Below are 18347 nucleotides of genomic sequence, written 5' to 3'. Positions count from 1 at the left end.
GATTAGAAACGGTCCAGATTTCCTTATACAACTCTGTTACTGTATCTCATTCTTGATCTGCATACTCTCTGGTATTTGTCTTATGCCTCCTCTGAGGGGAGACTGCCAGATCATGTAGTGGTTTTGTAATGTACAAACATCCCCACTCGGCACAAGGATGAGATTATTAAACTTTTACTTTGTGCCCCAAGCAGGATTTGAACTGAGCTGTTAGAGAGTTTAAAGTAGAATCTATTTATACACCACATGATTTAATCCCTGCAACATTTTTTTTAATTTATAAAACAAACACTTGATTAAGTCTATATTTTAATACAGAATAATTTTATAATTAAGTTACGGTGTGAAAGTAATGCTGTCCGACTTCAAATATCTTGGTTACTTGATTACACTGAAATCACGTAACTGACCTCTTGTCTGAAGATATACGCTTCCAGCCACCTACTTAAACTTTAGCAGATTAAAAATTAAATGAGATGTGTACTTCCTGTCCATTCTGCTTTGTGTTTTTAGATGTGTGGCACAAGATGTTTGGGGGCTTGGGTGCTGAGCCTAGCAACCTGCTAGGCAAGGCTGAGAGCTTCTTAGCAAGGCTTTGATCCCTAAGTTGTTTAGCACCCATCATCCCTTAACTAGCAGCAGGGCTACTTAGGAAGACCAGGGCTTTAAAAAGCCCACTCCTAAGCGACCAGAGGAGCTAGTGAATGGGACTGACTAATCAGAGTTTTGCGAGGGAGTTCACCATTCCTTCCCATCCTGGCTAATAGCCATTGATGGACCTATCCTCCATGTATATCTAGTTCTGTTTTGAACCCTGTTATAGTCTTCACCTTCACAACATCCACTGGCAAGAAGTTCCACAGGTTGACTGTGCGTTGTGTGAAAAAATGCTTCCTTTTGTTTGTTTTAAACCTGTACCTTAATGTGTACATAATAAATATGTGAAGCATGAAAGCAGGATACATATTTTGACAGTGACTGTGCTTACTGCACTGTGCATCAGCAAGTAACTGTGCCTCTCTAGATATTCATCTTACCTCTGGGGTTGTGACAGAAAAGTGCAGTGGTAAAGATATCACTGCAGTAAGTAAATTTTTCCAGTAGAATAAATTCTGCTTCTCGGCCTTCTGGCTAAGAGGGATGAAAACATTAGCTAAGATACTACTGTGTCCCCTTCTCTAACTATATGCACAGAGCATTATCTCTATTGGCCACATTGCCAACAGTAGGCCTTCTATCAGGCTGTTCAGAGCTGGTGGTTAGCCTCTGCTTAAATGTCCTCAAACACTTCCCACTTACTTCCACAAATATGCAAAATACAACAAGCAGAAATAATGGGTGGGAGAGGAGATATGTTTCTCTTGCCGTCAACGTATTAAATGTGCATTTCACTGACATCGTGCAGCTACTCGAAGTGCAGTTAAATAGTTCCTTGAGCCTTCTATAATTCCCACTATATGGCTGTGTAAGCCAGGGCAGTATTATGTAAGCTTTGTTACCCAGAATAACTGTTGGTACAGTCTGTGCTGTTTGGGGAGAAAGTAGTGGCTGTCTGAAAATTGTGGCTGTGTGGATTAGGTCATGTTTTCCTAACCTGCAAAGAATGATGGTGAATTGTTCACACTGACACACCAAGGCCTGCACAGCAATAGAGAAGTATCTCTTTCGGCTGATACACTGAGCTTTGGTGGGATGGGAGTCATAGAATGGACATATAGATCTTATTAGTTGCCTCTGAAAAACTGGGGATCCGTAACAATTCGTAACCAGTAATGATGTCCGGCCGCTCAATCATATGCAGCATTAGTATAGGGTGAATAGCCTTATGTACCTCCAGTACAATAGCATCAACTGCATTTATCAACCCTGAATTGTTCCCAACTGACTGGTGGCAGCTGTGGAGTGACCAGCTTCCAAAAGGTGAAACCCACTCTCTCCTTCATGCTGGGGGGAACTCTCCACTGGGAATTCTGGTGCTGTAGTGCTGGGTTGAGTTCATCACAGAGCTCCAGGAAATTGCCTTCTATGTTCTGAATTTCATAGAATATCAGGGTTGGAAGGAACCTCAGGAGGTCATCTAGTCCAACCTCCTGTGTGGCTAGTGTTGTGTGGCTAATGCTGATTGTCCTAGGTCCCCAGCCCTATCCTGTCCTAACAGTCTGCTTGTTGGCCTGGCCCAAGAGTGGCACCTAGCCTAACACAGTTGATCAAGGAATATTTCATAGAAACCTTTGGAAACTCAAGATAGCATCAGACCAGGCAGATTGGATCTCTGACCATTGCAAGTCTCTCTCTTACCCTCTGTATTTCTGCCCAAATAATTGCAAAAATTCCAATCACTTTCTGGCTAGTGCCATGCACTCAGTATTGTAGGATCTGCATTTGTCTTATCAGTGGTCAGGATCTCAGTATTCTGGGCTGCCTCCAAGCTGGGAAATCAATTTAGAAATGACATGATGTGAGTTCTGGGATACAGTCAGGGGACTTATAGGCATTTGGCTGCTTCCTACAGGTCCTCTGAAAATTGCCCAGAGTGTAGCAGGCCTGGGTTACCTACCCATATGGCTGTGCATAACACTTCATAGGAATGTAGGACTGGAGGCGACCCCAGTAGGTCATCTAGTTCAGTCCCCTCCACTGAGGCAGATCTAAGTATTATAGTAGAACCTCAGTGTTACGAACACCAGAGTTACAAACTGACCAGTCACCAACATTCATTTGTAACCAGAAGTATACAATCAGGGAGTGTCAAGATTTTTCCCCCACTTTGAACTTTAGAGTACAAAGAGTGGGGACCTACATGAACACTTTTAAGCTTAATTACTAGCTTAAATCTGGTACACTGCCACCAGCCAGAATTTAGTGTCTGGCATGCTCCTGTTCCCCCAAAACCTTCCCTGGGGAAGATAGATCCAAAACCCCTTGGATCTTAAAACAAGGAGAAATTAACCATCCCCCTCCTTTTCCCCCCAGACTTTTCCCTCCCTGGGTTGCCTTGAGAGGCTTCACACCAATCCAAACTCCTTGGATCTTAAAACAAGGAAGAATGAACCATCCCCCTCCTTTTCCCTCATGACTTTCCCTTCGCTGGGTTGCCTTGGGGAGCTTACACAGATCCAAACTCCTTGGAGCGTAAAACAAAGAGGAATTAACCATTCCTCTCCTATTCCCCCCAGACTTTCCCCTCCCTGGGTTGCCTTGGGGAGCTTCACACCGATCCAAACTCCTTGGATCTTAAAACAAGGGGGAATTAACCATCCCCACTCCTTTCCCCCCACCAATCCCTGGTGAGTTTAGACTCAGTCCCTTGGATTCTAAAACAAGGAAAAATCAATCAGGTTCTTAAAAAGAAAGCTTTGAATTAAAGAAAGAAAAGGTAAAAATTGTCTCTGTAAAATCAGGATGGAATATGCTTTACAGGGTACTCAGATTCATATAGACTAGAGGGACCACCCCCCCAGCCTGAGATTCAAAGTTACAGCAAACAGAGGTAAAAATCCTTCCAGCAAAAAGACACATTTACAAGTTAAGAAAACAAACATAAGACTAATCCGCCTTGCCTGGCTATTACTTACTATTTTGAAACATGAAAGACTGATTCAGAAAGATTGGGAAAGTCTGGGTGTACGTCTGGTCCCTCTTAGCCCCAAGAGCGAACAACGAACAACACAAAAAGCACAAACAAAGACTTCCTTCCACCAAGATTTGAAAGTATCTTGTCCCCCTGTTGGTCCTCTGGTCAGGTGTCAGCCAGGTTTACTGAGCTTCTTAACCCTTTACAGGTAAACGAGACATTAACCCATAACCATCTGTTTATGACAAGGAGCAAGAGACCAAACCCCTCCCCCCCCCAAAACCAAACAAATACAGTACAGTACTGTAAAACATAAACTACTAAAAAATAAAATAAAGAGGAAATTTAAAAAAAATCGTTTTGACAAGGTAAGGAAACTGTTTCTGCACTTGTTTAATTTAAATTCAGATGGTTAAAAGCAGCATTTTTCATTTGCATAGTCAAGTTTCAAAGCTGTATTAAGTCAATGTTCAGCTGTAAACTTTTGAAAGAACAACCATAACTTTTTGTTCAGAGTTACAAACATTTCAGAGTTACAAACAACTTCCATTCCCGAGGTGTTCGAAACGCTGAGGTTCTGCTGTATCTAGACCATCCAAGCAGGGACTTTCTTTCCAGACCACAAGATTACAGTGGGGGATGTGGAAATGCCCATAGTGATCTTGGGAGACCTGGTTTACCCCTTACAGCCCTGGCTCATGAAACCTTACACGGGACATCTGGACAGCAGTAAGAAGCATTTCAACAACAGGCTGAGTAGGTGCCGAATGACATTTGAATGTGCCTTTGGCAAATTAAAGGCTCACTGGCGTTGCCTTTATGACAGGTTAGACCTTAATGAGGAGAATATTCCCATTGTCATAGCATCGTGCTGCACTTTGCATAATCTCTGTGAATCTAAGGGTAAAATGTTTGCTCGGGTGGAGCGCTGAGGCAGAGTTCTTGGCTGCTGAGTTTGAGCAGCCAGATACCAGGATTGTCAGAGGAGCCCAGAGGGCAGCAATTGAAATCAGGGAGGCTTTGCGGAAACACTTTGACAATAAGCAGCAGTAACATATTTCTTTAGAGTAGCTTCCGTGATGCATTCCGTGTTTTTTTTCCTAAAAAGCTATGTTAACATTTGGGGCCACATATCCCAGTAAGACAATGATTAAAATGCCTATACATGTACTTGTGGTGATTGCAAAGTGAATTTGTAGAAAACAAAATAAAGATGATTTACCATTATAAAACTTTTTGCATTTATTAATCAAGAAAAAGCACAGTGACTCTCAGGAAAATACAGATGCTTGCTGGGAAAGGAGGGACTGGGAAGGGGCAGACCCTCACAACTGTGTGTAGATCTAACTGTCATTGTGAAAGTTGTGTGAAGGGGTGAAGTGACGGGGAAACTGAGGAGTCCCAGACAGTGGAAAGGAATGTGCAGGCAGTGTGTGTGTGTGGAGGGGGGTGAGGGAAGGCTGGTAAAGAAATCTGCATGTTCTGCAGTGGAGGTCGAGCCCGGACCTGGTCACTCTGGAGGATTATTAAAGACTTGAGCATTTCTGTTTGCTCCTCCATTACTTTTATCATCCGCTCAGTTGCGTCGCTAGCAAATGCTTGATTCTTTTTTCTGTCCTGCCTTTTGGCTTCCCAGCACTCCTTTCATTCCCTTTTCTCTGTAACGGAGCACTGCAGTACCTCCCAGAACATGTCTTCTTTGCTATGTCTTGGCCTCTTTCTTATCTGGCAGAGATGGTTGGCAGGGGTGCGTGGGGTGTCCCTAAAGGCCATATCTAGTGACGCACAGGACAACGAACAGAAGTGGGATTGTTAAATTCAAGCACAACATTGAAACTTTTCACTTGTATGCAGTTTTTTCAACATATTAATCACTTTCTCACTGACCCTGGCCAGGCACACATCTCTGCAAGCACCCAAAACATTGTGAGTTTTGGTGGGGGTAGGGCAAGGTGCTGCACCTGGACAGAAGAACATGCAGTCTTTGCAGATGTTGCAGTGCAGCTTTACAGGGACATAACTCTAAAATTATCCCACACTTTTCCATAGGCAGGGAATGTCTAGCAGACATTTTACTGCTGAGGGTAAGCAGGGAAACCAGGGTACATCTGCTGCATTCTTGTGGCTTCCGCCCTGCTCTATATACAGCTCACCTATGTGCCGCTTTGGTCCATGCACAAGCAATTACCGAATGGCATGAGACAGTGTCCTGCAATGGGGGAAGGAACAAAGCTGCACTGCCATACAACCTGCACCAGAGAATTACTGAGTACCTCCAGGAAATTTTCCTGGAGATCTCTCTGGAGGATTCCCATAAGATCTCAGTGTGCATCAACATCCTGTTCCACCATACTGACTAGCTACACAGGGAAATGTCCAGCTCACAGAAACACGGCCAGCCTCTCACATTTCTGTGTTCTGAATCCACCTCCGCACTACACAGGCCACAGCCACTTGCCAGGCATCTCATCTGTTTCTTGCTCACCAGAGAGCAACTGCTGAGACTGGCTAGGCACCTCAGGAGTGGAGAAAAGTTCCTGGCTGCTTGCCCCACCAGTTGACCTGCTGGGAGCTCCACATCCAAGTCTAGCTCCACCTCTTCATCAATTACGTCATCCTCCTGGTTAGGTACTCTTTCCGCCTCCTCCATTCTCTCCGAAGTATCCACGAGGCTTTTGGAAGTGGGGTCACCATTGAGGATACCATCCAGCTCCTTATAGAAACAACAGGTCTTAGGTGCAGCAGCGGAGCGATGGTTTGCCTCCCTTGCCTTATGGTATGCCTGCCTCAGCTCCTTTATCTTCAATCTGCACTGCAGCATGTCCCGATCATAGCCCTTTTCGCACAAGCCTCGAGAAATGTGTCAATAGGTATCCCAGTCCTACGGGTCAAGCACAGCTGGGGCTGCACAGACTCCTCTCCCCATATACTGATCAGATCCAACAGCTCTGCTGTGGTCCAGGCAGGAGAGCGTTTGATGCTATAGCCCGCCATGGTCACCTGGGAAGATGTGATGAGACTTCCCTATGCCAAGCCAGCAAGCATGAAATGGAATTTAAAATTCTCGGGGCTTGCAAAGGGGAGGGGTGGATTGTTGTTTACCTGGCTGCCTCGCAGCAGAGTTCGAACTGCTGACCAGAGCGGTCAGGATGGTGATTGTGGGACACTTCCTGGAGGCCAAATAAAGTGATTAAAGCATGCACGGTGTCTACACTGGCTCTTTGTCGATAAGAAAGGGAAGGGAAAAGAAAAAAGTCTCTCGTAGGGGTGGAAGTATTTTGTCACCGAAATTGGGCATTTCTCCTGACAAAATTCTCATTGCAGTGTGTACACACTCACTATTTTGTCGCCAAAAGGCAGTTTTTGGCGACAAAACTTGGTAGTGTAGACAGAGCCTTATTGTACTGCCTGTCTTTCCCACACATTGGTATAGTTTGCTCTTATGCCATTTAATAATGTCTCTTTGAAAACTGCCAGTTCTCCTGAACATTTGTTTTTCCTCTTAGATTTGCTTCTCATGGGATCTTACCTGCCAATTCTCTGAGTTTGCTGATGTCTGCCTTCTGCTGTTTTCCCTCCTGCCATTCCTTAGAATCATGAACTCTCCATTTCATGATCACTTTCACCCAAGCTGCCTTCCACCTTCAGATTTTCAATCAGTTCCTTCTTAACCAAATCCTAGAAACAGTATACTGTCTTAAAAGAGGTGCTCACACATTGTCTGTCTAAATCAGATGCAGAATAGCCTCTCCTCTAGACACTTTCTCCACCTTCTGTAATAAAAAGTTATTTTTAATGCATTTTAAGAACGTTGGATAATCTGTGCCCTACTAATTATTTTCCCAGCAGACGTCTGCATAGTTGAAGTGCCCCATCACCAAGAAGTCCTGTGTTTTGGATGATTTTGTTCGTTGTTTAACATAGTGCAGAACAGACACATAGTGTCTCAAAACTGCTGCAACTGTAACAGTGTGAACAGACTTGATTGGAATGAGAAATGTTGGTTTAATGACATCAACACATTACACCTTATGGAGTTTTACAGTCTAGACCAGAGGTGGGCAAACTTTTTGGCCTGAGGGCCACATTGGGTTTCCGAAATTTTATGGAGGACCAGTTAGGGGAGCCTGTGCCTCTCCAAACAGCCAGGTCTGGCCCTGCCCCCTATCCGACCCCTGTGTGCTTCTTGCCCTGACGGTCTCCCTGAGACTCCTGACCCATCCAACCCCCCCTCCATTCCCTGTCCCTTTACTGTCCCCCGCCACCCCCTCCAACCCCCCCCTCCTTCCTGACTGCCCCCCTGGGACCCCTGCCCCATACAACCATCCCTTCTCCCTGTCCCCTGACTGCCACCCACCACCCCATCCAACCCCCCATTCTGACTGCCCCCAGGGACCCCTGCCCCCATTCAACCCCCCTGTTCCCTGTCCGCTTACTGCCCCAGCCCCTATCTACACCCGTGCCCCCTGGCCACCACCCCGAACTCCTCTGTCCTCTTTCCAAACCCCCTGCTTCCTGCCCCCTTCCTGCGCTGCCTGGAGCACCAGTGGCTGGCGGCACTAGAGCTGTGCCACCCAGAGCACCAGGACAGACATCCATGCCACCCAGCTGGAGCCAGCCAGCCATGCCACCACACAGCACAGAGCACCAGGTCAAGCTGCAGCTCTGCAGCCCCACTGTTCAGAGCATTGCTCCAGCGGCACAGTGAGCTGAGGCTGTGGGGGTGGGGGGACAGCAGGGGAGGGGCCAGGAGCTAGCCTCCCGGGCCAGGAGCTCAGGGGCTGGCCAGGAGGGTCCCGCAGGCTGGATGTGGCCAACGGGCAGTAGTAGGCCCACCTCTGGTCTAGACAAACCTTGAGTCAGCTCAGATATCTATTTTTTCCCTCTTTGCTGATCATATGTAACTCTTATTGTTATTCTGAGAAAGTTTCCAGAATGTCTTTCTCCCTTCCCTAGTAATGAATACAAATTAAATTGACAGATGATTCCATTTGTTTGCCTACCTCTTTTTTCAGAAGATCAATTGGTATAATGATATATTAGGTTTTATTTAGATATGGCCTGCTAAGTGAAAAGTACCTGAGGATCTGATTTTTAAAAATGACTATTGATGTATCAAACATTATAGGCCTTAATTGTCTTCTATATTGGCAGAAGCATGAAAAAACATGAAGATCTTGGCAGGGAGAGTGTTGTATGGGCACCTCTGTGAAAGCCTTATCACATCCATGATATTGGATGCAGAGGGAAACCACGGACAGTGGCTTCCTTCCTGAAATTTTAGGAGCAAATACTCAGTCCTTGTCCACATTTTGGATAACCTTTGAGAGGTGGCCCCAGGGGCAAGGAATTGTAGGGGATTCCTTGTCTCTGCTCTGCATCACTGTGTGCTTCCAGGTGGCCAGCTACAGGCTGACTTCTGCAAAATGGTGATGGTAGAAGGAGTGGATGTGGTCTGCTGCTTTCCTCCAGTGTTTTTGGCCATATAGATCAAGCTCTGTGTGATCCCTTGTTTTTGGATGACACATCTACTTCTCCTCTGATATTTTCCCAGGTTGAGATCTGCTGTAGTTTTCACATCTGTGTTATGCAATAAAGCATTAAGTTTTTCTTCATGGGTTGTCCATTACTGGACCCACTAGTTCAGCAGAAATATATATTTTCTGCTGCCTTTTGATCTTTTGTGGTCATGCAGGGATCTTAAGGATGGGTGCAAATCATATTTTACTCTTCAGTGTTTGGTAACAGTATATTTATAATGGGTGATCAAGGAAAAAGCTTTGTGTTGTACAGATTTGCGGCAGTTTGCTTAAAATATTGCAGATCCATACTATTGGTTTTGCTAAAATACTGTAAATTCTTACAGTAATCTTGCCAGCTTCTGTGCTGTGGAAACTATCCAGAATTGTTTTAATAACTGACACTGGTTCTAGTAGTTCGTTGGGAATATTTATTTCTTTTAATCTTTAACTGGCAGAAATGCAAATGCAGTTTGTGGTGGTGGTTTTTAAATCAAATTTTCTATTTCAAAAATAGGAGATTCTGGTGTGTGGGGCTTGAAAAAAAACTTTGCTTTGCTGGAGCTCTTGGAACGACTGCAGAATGGCCCTGCTGGCCAGTGTGGGACAACAGAAGAAGCTATTGGCCAGTCTGGAGAGGTATTGATTCAAGAATGCTTATCTTTGTTTAAAACTGAAGAGGAGAGAGTTGGTTTTTAGCTGGACAAAATTTAAAACCAAACACTTACCAAATTAAAAGTTTCTATGGTTGCAGAATATACGTATTGTAGCTATACAAATCCTAGATCTCACCCAGGTAATAAACGAATTGCCGTTTAATTATTTGCATTTTTTCAGAGTAAAGAAGTACTAAAACCTTGAATAATTCATTTGTGCAGTGAATATGGTCCAATACATATAGAGTCAAGTAGAGGAAAAAACAAATTACCACTTATCTTGCACACTTACGTTCACTGAAAAAGGTCATTAAACTCTTTTGGAGACTGCCACTCTTTATAAATTTCTTTTAGCTGCAGTATTACAAAAAAAAAAAAAAAAGTTGCAAAACCTCCTAAAAATCTAAAATTTATTTTTTCTTTCCCAAATTTCATCCTTTTACATTAATTTGGTAAATGCATTAATTAGCTGTTTTGAGCATTTCCTGATGGCTGCAGTGAGATCGTGATTGAGCCAGTTCCATATAATCAATCCTAGAAACAATATATTGTCTTAAAGAGGTTCTCACCCATTGATACCCTGTTTTTGTTTTTGTTTTTTAAAAGAGACATTGGAGAAAGGTCTGGGATCTGATTTTCATTGTTTTTGAGCATCTTCAGTACCTATTGAATTCAGTTTGAGTTGTGGATACTCAGTACCTCTGAAAATCAGTTTCCTGTGGTTCACTGAAATAGTGAATTTTTTTAATGTATTTATTTATTTGTAAAGAAGGGCTTGGTAAGAGAGTGCAGAATTTAAAATAATTCATTTGGAATAAGGTGAATGTTCCTCAGCAATTAATTATTTTAAGGGGAGTGAAATTTTTAGGCTTGAACAAGTTAAAAGTATCTAATCTAATTTATTTTCAATTGTTGGAATCAAATATTAACTCAATCAGGTTTTTTTTGTTAAAGAGCATCATTCGTTGTGATGAAGATGAAGCTCATGTTGCATCTGTATACTGCACTGTTTGTGCCACTCACTTGTGTGCAGAGTGTTCACAGCTTACCCATTCTACAAAGACATTAGCAAAACATAGGCGTGTACCTCTTGCTGAAAAACCTCATGAGAAGACCATGTGTTGCCAGCACCAGGTGCATGCCATTGAATTTGTTTGCTTAGAAGAAGATTGTCAGACCAGTCCCCTTATGTGTTGTGTCTGCAAAGAATATGGAAAGCATCAAGGTCATAAGGTACTGTTATTTTTCTATTACACTCATGCTGTTTGGTGGTTTAAGAAAATAATACTTATTTCCATTGTTAAGTACACAAAGAGAGGGAGGGAGTTTATGCCTGATCTTTGAGCCTTTAATCAAGAATGTCACTGCCTTTTTGTTCCTTTCCTTCACTGCATGCAACTGCTGTGGTAACAGTGCAATAACAAACAAACAAAAATCATTGTGATCTGTAAAACCACAGTGCTGTTCTTCATCTATTTATTAAGGCAGAAAGGCTCATCATCTATGCAGCTGCCAGTTTTTATAGTTGTCAGCTGTTTATGATGTAGAGATTGCAGCATCACCCAGACAATTTAAGCTGGTCTAAATAGTTTTTTCCTTTTTCTCTTTGCATTTATTAAAGATAGGGGGAAAAGACAAATGAGCACATGTAGTTATTTGTGTGATTGCTATATCCCTGTTTCAGTCACATAACAAAATGAGTAATACCTGATTTTTTTCTTAATTTATCAAAGATTAAGTTTAGTCCACATTTTTCCTCTCTTTTTCCTTCCCTAATTCTTTTGCACAGTATGGGGGAAAATCTTATTTTAGCTGGGCTGATGGTGACTGGAAGGGAAACTTAGAGCTGACATTTAGTATATGTTACTTTTGATTGTAGCATTCTGTTTTGGAACCAGAAGCAAACCAGATCCGTGCATCCATTTTAGACATGGCACACTGTATAAGAACCTTCACAGAAGAAATCTCAGACTATTCCAGAAAACTAGTTGGAATTGTTCAGCAAATTGAAGGAGGAGAACAAATAGTGGAAGATGGAATTGGAATGGCCCATACAGAACATGTAAGAAATTGTTTTTCTCAAACACAACATAATTTTTTCTGTAGTAACCAAAATCTTTTAAGAGTGTTGTACGAGAATTATACATAAGAGTTCACTCAGAGTCCAGTCCTGCAAGTTACTGAGTACCCTCAGTTCTGCAAAGTCAATGGAAATTGAGTGTGCCCACACTAGGGTGACCAGATGAGAGGAAGAAAATATCAGGACACACTTTTTTGGGGGTGGGGGGAGAAGGATCGCTGGCAAAGCAAAAAATAAGCAGTGCCGCGGAGCAAAAAAACCCACAAAAAATGGAGTGCTGCAAAATATCGGTCAGGATGCGGGACAAACACCTAAATATCAGGACAGTCCCGATTTTATTGGGATGTCTGGTCACCCTAGCTCACATCAGGAAAGACTGAGTCCCAAGAGAGATGTCTGGAGAGCTTCTATCACATTGATTGCCTCCTTGATTTTACTGACATTAGAGCAGCTCTGAGGAGAACTGTATACTTACACATCATTGAGGTACTATGGCAAGTAGTTTGTCCATGTGTCCTCATATGCTGTTATATTCTTTTCAAGTTATTTCTCCCTGATAGTATTTATTTTCATACACTGTATACATGTAATAAGTAATTGTTTATTGGAATAACCTATGCAAGGGCCTTAGTGCTGGGAGGAGATATACCACCCTCACCAAAACTGTGCCTGTTGAGATCTGAATCTCCTGGTCAAAATCATCTAGAAGTTAGGATTTGGAATGTAACACAGCACTAAATATTATACTATTTGGATAAAATAATTTTTGATTGTTAATTTTCTCTTTGATTTTATAACTTAACACTGTAGGCCCCAGGTACTGCAGAAAATGCCCGTTCATGCGTCCGAGCCTATTTTTCTGATCTTCATGAAACCCTTTGTCGCCAGGAAGAAATGGCACTTAGTGTGGTTGACGCACATGTGCGGGAGAAATTGATTTGGCTCAGACAACAGCAAGAAGACATGACTATCCTGTTGTCACAGGTTTCAACTGCTTGTCTTCATTGTGAAAAGACTTTACAGCAGGTAGGTGATTAAGTGAGCTGTAACATGGAGCAAGTGCATAGTTGGGTCTGTAAATGAAATATAGGTTATAAACTGCTAAATTGGACAGTGCTGTGCTTTTAAATTTTCTTTATCATGTTAGAAACACGCTACTATAAAGTGAGATTGAAAACATTATAGCAATTATTCGTGTTGTGAATATGGAGACACAGATGTGTAGCTCAGGCTAAAAATAGAAGTTTTATTGGGGAAAGGTTTTACAATTGTTGTTACTAAAATGAATACTTTATTGGAAATAAAGTCAAGGTAAAAAAATGTTTGCTTGGAATTAAGTGGTTCTCTGGAAGGTTTGGAACCCAAACTTTGCAGCATTGTGTTAAGTATGAGAAGGAAGTTACCATTCTAAAGATAAAACTGACCAGTCTGTTTTCATTGTCCAAGATGAGTAAAGAGCAAAAAGTAAATAAACATATTTAGTAAAAAGTAAACTTTATTTTTAAAATTCTTTCAGTTTTATCTATTTAATATGCTATTATTGTAAGACAGCTTTTTATTTTTTAAACATGATTTTAAATTGCTTTTGTCTCTTTTAAGCTATTGGGAACTAACTCTGGTCAGATTTCACCTTAAATACTGACATTCTACTTAACTACATTTCCTGGTTTTAACACCTGGGTACAGTTTTTCACAGTGTTATAGTGTTGCCGTATGCTATTAACCAGTTGCCATATTCCAAGCCTGAGGACGCTAAATTTCTGTGAATGGTATTCGATATTGTTCCTTCACATCACTGGGGATTAGGAGTGAGAGAGAGAGAGGTGTTTTCTCTTTGGTTTTTTGTTTTGTTTTGCAAAGCTCTTTGAGCTTTATTAGGATTATATTTGCAGTATAAAAGTGGAAAATGTATCATAATTTGTTAAATGCATTTTTGTAAATATAAATTTTGTTCTATTCGATTATTTGAAATAAAAAGAAAATAGTTTTATTGTCATATATAATTATCTGCCCCTTTTTTTCCATTAAATGATTTACTAGTAGAAAGAGTGCTTCTGCCTTTTGTCTTTTTTAGGATGACTGCAGAGTAGTGTTGGCTAAACAGGAGATTACAAGGCTACTAGAAACATTACAAAAACAGCAGCAGCAATTTACAGAACTTGCAGATCATATACAGCTTGATGCTAGCATTCCTGTCACTTTTACAAAGGTATAATCTTTAAAACCCTTTTCATATGTCTTCAGGATTCTTTTGAAAATAGAATTGTCTTCTTTCTGAAATTCAAAATGCGTATTAAAGGAAAATTGCAATGATTTATCACCAGACTTTTCATAGATGCTGCAAATGCATTTGTTGTACAAATACACCTTTTAACAATTTTTCTAGCTGTGACTACCTGTGATTTCGGAATATGGAGGCTGCCATCTTGCACTATGACTCATAGACTTTAGGGTCAGAAGGGACCAATATGATCATCTAGTCTGACCTCCTGCACAAAGCAGGCCACAGAATCCTACCCATCCACTTCTGTAACAAACCCCTAACCTGTGTCTGAGTTACTGAAGTCCTGAAATTGTGGTTTGAAGACCTCAAGCTGCAGAGAATCCACCAGCAAGTGACCCATGCCCCACGCTGCAGAGGAAGGCGAAAAACCTCCAGGGCCTCTACCAATCTGCCCAGGAGGAAAATTCCTTCCTGACCCCAAATATGGTGATCAGCTAAACCCTGAGCATGTGGGCAAGGCTCACCAGCCAGCACTCCGTTGTGTAGGCAGCCAAGAACTGCACATGCAACGCTGGTAATTGCGCATGCAACACTGGTAATTGTGCATGCAAACGGGTATTTGTGTGTGCAGATAAGCATTTGCACCTATGACACAAGATACTCTCTGTTGAAATAGATGGGAAAAAACAGTCAGTTTGAGTGGTGTTTCTATGTCAATTTGAATTTATAATATGTTTGCTACATAGCTCTGTGGCAACCCAGTTTTTACTCTAGACCTTGCATACTCACTATAGAAGCAATCTTTGCAGGATGGGGAAGCATATTTGGGGGACAAAATTTCAGAGTATACGTCCTTTAGTTCACTTCGACACCCCTATCAGAGGTATATTTAAAGTTAAACAAAAAAAACAAAAAGCACCCCACAAACATGGTTGTATGGAATAGGACCAGAGGCCCATCTAGTCCAATACGCTGTCTATGACAGCAACCAATACCATCTTCTTCAGAAGAGGGTACAAGTAAGTACATAGGAGGCAATTATGCTGTTCAAAAGGGAAGTCTCCTGCTACCTTCTGTTAGAGGTTGGTCTGTAACTTAGGGTATGTCTACACTACGGGATTATTCCGATTTTACATAAACCGGTTTTGTAAAACAGATTGTATAAAGTCAAGGGCACACGGCCACACTAAGCACATTAATTTGGTGGTGTGCATCCATGTACCGAGGCTAGCGTCGACTTCCGGAGCGTTGCACTGTAGGTAACTATCCCGTAGCTATCCCATAGTTCCTGCAATCTCCCCCGCCCATTGGAATTCTGGGTTGAGATCCCAATACATGATGGTGCAAAAACAGTGTCGCGGGTGATTCTGTAAATGTCGTCACTCATTCCTTCCTCCGTGAAAGCAACGGCAGACAATCATTTCGCGCCCTTTTTCCCTGGATTGCCCTGGCAGACACCATAGCATGGCAACCATGGAGCCCGTTTTGCTTTTTGTCACTGTCACCATATGTGTACTGGATGCCGCTGACAGAGGCGGTGCTGCAGTGCTACATAGCAGCATTCATTTGCCATTGCAAGGTAGCAGAGACGGTTACCAGTTGTTCTGTACCGTCTGCTGTGCCATTGTAAATTGGCGATGAGATGGGGGTTATCAGTCGTTCTGTACTGCCTGCTGCTGTCATGGGTGCTTCTGGCTGGCCTTAGCTAAGGTCTGCCAGGGGCGCAAAGACAGAAATGGGAATGACTCCCCGAGTCAATCCCTTCTTTATGGTTTATCTAAAAATAAAGTCAGTCCTGCCTAGAATATGGGGCAAGTGTACTAGAGAACCAGTGTAGCAGAGAATCAGAGAGCATAGCCGCTCCGTGTCAGATCCCACGGAAATGATGAGCTGCATGCCATTCACGGGGGGTGCCCCTGCAACAACCCCCCCCCGTTGATTCCCTTCTCCCCCAACCTTTCTGGGCTACCGTGGCAGTGTCCCCCATTTGTGTGGTGAAGTAATAAAGAATGCAGGAATAAGAAACTTTTTAGTGAGATAAAATGATGGGGAGGCAGCCTCCAGCTGCTATGATAGTCCAGGCAGGACATTAAACGGTGCGGAGGGAGAGGAGCCCAGCATCCCGCTGCTATGATAGTCCAGGCAGTACAGAATCTTTTCTTTAGACATGAAAGGGGGGGGGCTGATGGAACTCAGCCCCCAGTTGCTATGGTGAGGACAGTTACCAGCCGTTCTGTACCATCTACCGGGAATGACCTGGAGTCATTCCTATTTTTACCCAGGTGCCCCTGGCCGACCTCACCTGAGGCCAGCCAGGAGCACTCACGGGCTGATGATGACGATGGATAGCAGTCATATTGTACCGTCTGCCACCGGGGAGGGGAGGAGAGAGGATGCTGCTATTCATTGCCACAGCACCGCGTCTACCAGCAGCATGCAGTAGACATAGAGTGACATATAAAAAAGTCAAGAAACAATTTTTTTCCCTTTTCTTTCACGGGGGGGAGAGGGGGTAAATTGATGACACATACGCTGAAACACCCCGGACAATGTGTTTGACCTTACAGGCATTGGACGCTCAGCCAAGAATGCAAATGCTTTTTGGAGACTGCGGGGACTGTGGGAAAGCTGGAGTCCTCAGTACCCCCTCCCTCCCTCCATGAGTGTCTATTTGATTCTTCGGCTTTCCGTTACACTTGTCACACAGCACTGTGCTTTGGCCTCTGTCTATCATAGCCTGGAGATTTTTTCAAATGCTTTGGCATTTTGTCTTCTGTAACGGAGCTGTGATAGAACAGATTTGTCTCCCCATACAGCGATCAGATCCAGTATCTCCCGTATGGCCCATCCTGGAGCGCTTTTTGGATTTGGGACTGCATCGCCACCCATGCTGATCAGAGCTCCATGCTGGGCAAACAGGAAATGAAATTCAAAAGTTCGCGGGGCTTTTCCTGTTTACCTGGCCAGTGCATCCGAGTTTGGATTGCTGTCCAGAGCAGTCACAATGGTGCACTGTGGGATACCGCCCGGAGGCCAATACCGTCGATTTGCGGCCACACTAACCCTAATCCGATATGGAATACCGATTTCAGCGCTACTCCTCTTGTCGGGGAGGAGTACAGAAACCGGTTTAAAGAGCCCTTTATATCGATATAAAGGGCCTCGTTGTGTGGATGGGTGCAGCGTTAAATCGGTTTAACGCTGCTAAAATCGGTTTAAACGCGTAGTGTAGACCAGGCCTAAGACGAGTGTTTTCATCCCTTCCAAAAGTGAGAGCAACCAGATGTCAGAGCTTCCCCATGGCAATGGAAATAATGTCCTGAGCAAAGAAGAATACACTACCTTTCAAGACAGTGAAGGTAAAGGGTACAGGAAAGAGGGACAGGGAAAGTTGAAGTCTTCCTAATTTTCCACTGCCCTAGAAGCCATGATGGACTTGCTAGATGGCCAAGGAACTCTCACTGCACCTGCAGAAAAGACCAGATATATTTGAAACAAGGACTTTTTAATCCAAACCAGTTATATTTTGGTATACAGACAGAACTCAACTGGGAAATTTCATTCCTTGATATCAAATTTATGTTTGTGGTGTCAGTGGAAACAGAAACTTTAAGGAAGGAACTGCCTCTTTGTACAGAGCTCAGCACAGGGGAGCCCTGTTACCTAGATGCTACCATAATACAAATATAATAATAGTTACGAAGTACTGATGGATATCTGCTATATTAGCATTTCTACAATGGATTCCTGTACAATCAAGCACCATAGAAATGAGAGATCAAGGACTTATGGCGTTCTGCAGAGAGCTACATCAGACTTTTCATCTTGGTATCATCAGATGCCAACATTAATCAGAATGACAGATTACGTAAGTCTGGGCCTGGCCTTCCTAGTCGCCATTAACTCCAAAAGGCAGGTTTTGGACTTAGTTCCCCTATCTATATAAGAACCACATTGTTGGCATTATGAGGGTTTCTTACAGCTCCAGAAACCTTTCTGTATAAGGCACGTTCCTCTTTCCACAGGTTCCCCTATAATTTACTGAGTGGGGTTCCGTAACGCAGGGCTGCCCGGGAGTGGGGGGGACAAGTGGGGCAATTTGCCCGGGCCCTGCAGGGGCCCCCATGAGAATATTGTATTCTATAGTATTGCAACATTTTCTTATGGAAGGGGCCCCCGAAATTGCTTTGTCCCAGGGCCCCTGAATCCTCTGGGTGGCCCTGCTGTAGCGTAGGCAGCAGGTCAGACTAAATGAGTATTATGGTTCATTCTGGATTTAAAATCTATTAATCTA

General features: G+C 43.1%; 1 protein-coding gene across 2 annotated transcripts in view; it reads left to right on the top strand.

Annotated features, from left to right (window-relative positions):
- TRIM23 (tripartite motif containing 23) overlaps positions 1-18347 on the top strand; it is a 33385-nt gene that overhangs the window by 9372 nt on the left and 5666 nt on the right. For both annotated transcript variants that reach the window (XM_050946997.1, XM_050946998.1), the window contains 5 exons: positions 9611-9732; positions 10704-10982; positions 11629-11811; positions 12640-12855; positions 13904-14038. In XM_050946997.1, the coding sequence (XP_050802954.1) occupies positions 9611-9732; positions 10704-10982; positions 11629-11811; positions 12640-12855; positions 13904-14038 (935 nt within the window). The remainder of the gene's footprint in view (positions 1-9610; positions 9733-10703; positions 10983-11628; positions 11812-12639; positions 12856-13903; positions 14039-18347) is intronic.

This window comes from Gopherus flavomarginatus, chromosome 3 (genome assembly GCF_025201925.1).
Source record: "Gopherus flavomarginatus isolate rGopFla2 chromosome 3, rGopFla2.mat.asm, whole genome shotgun sequence".
Taxonomy (NCBI): Eukaryota; Metazoa; Chordata; order Testudines; family Testudinidae; genus Gopherus; species Gopherus flavomarginatus.
Note: the sequence above shows the minus strand (reverse complement) of the source record. Positions and strands in the feature narration are given on the sequence as shown.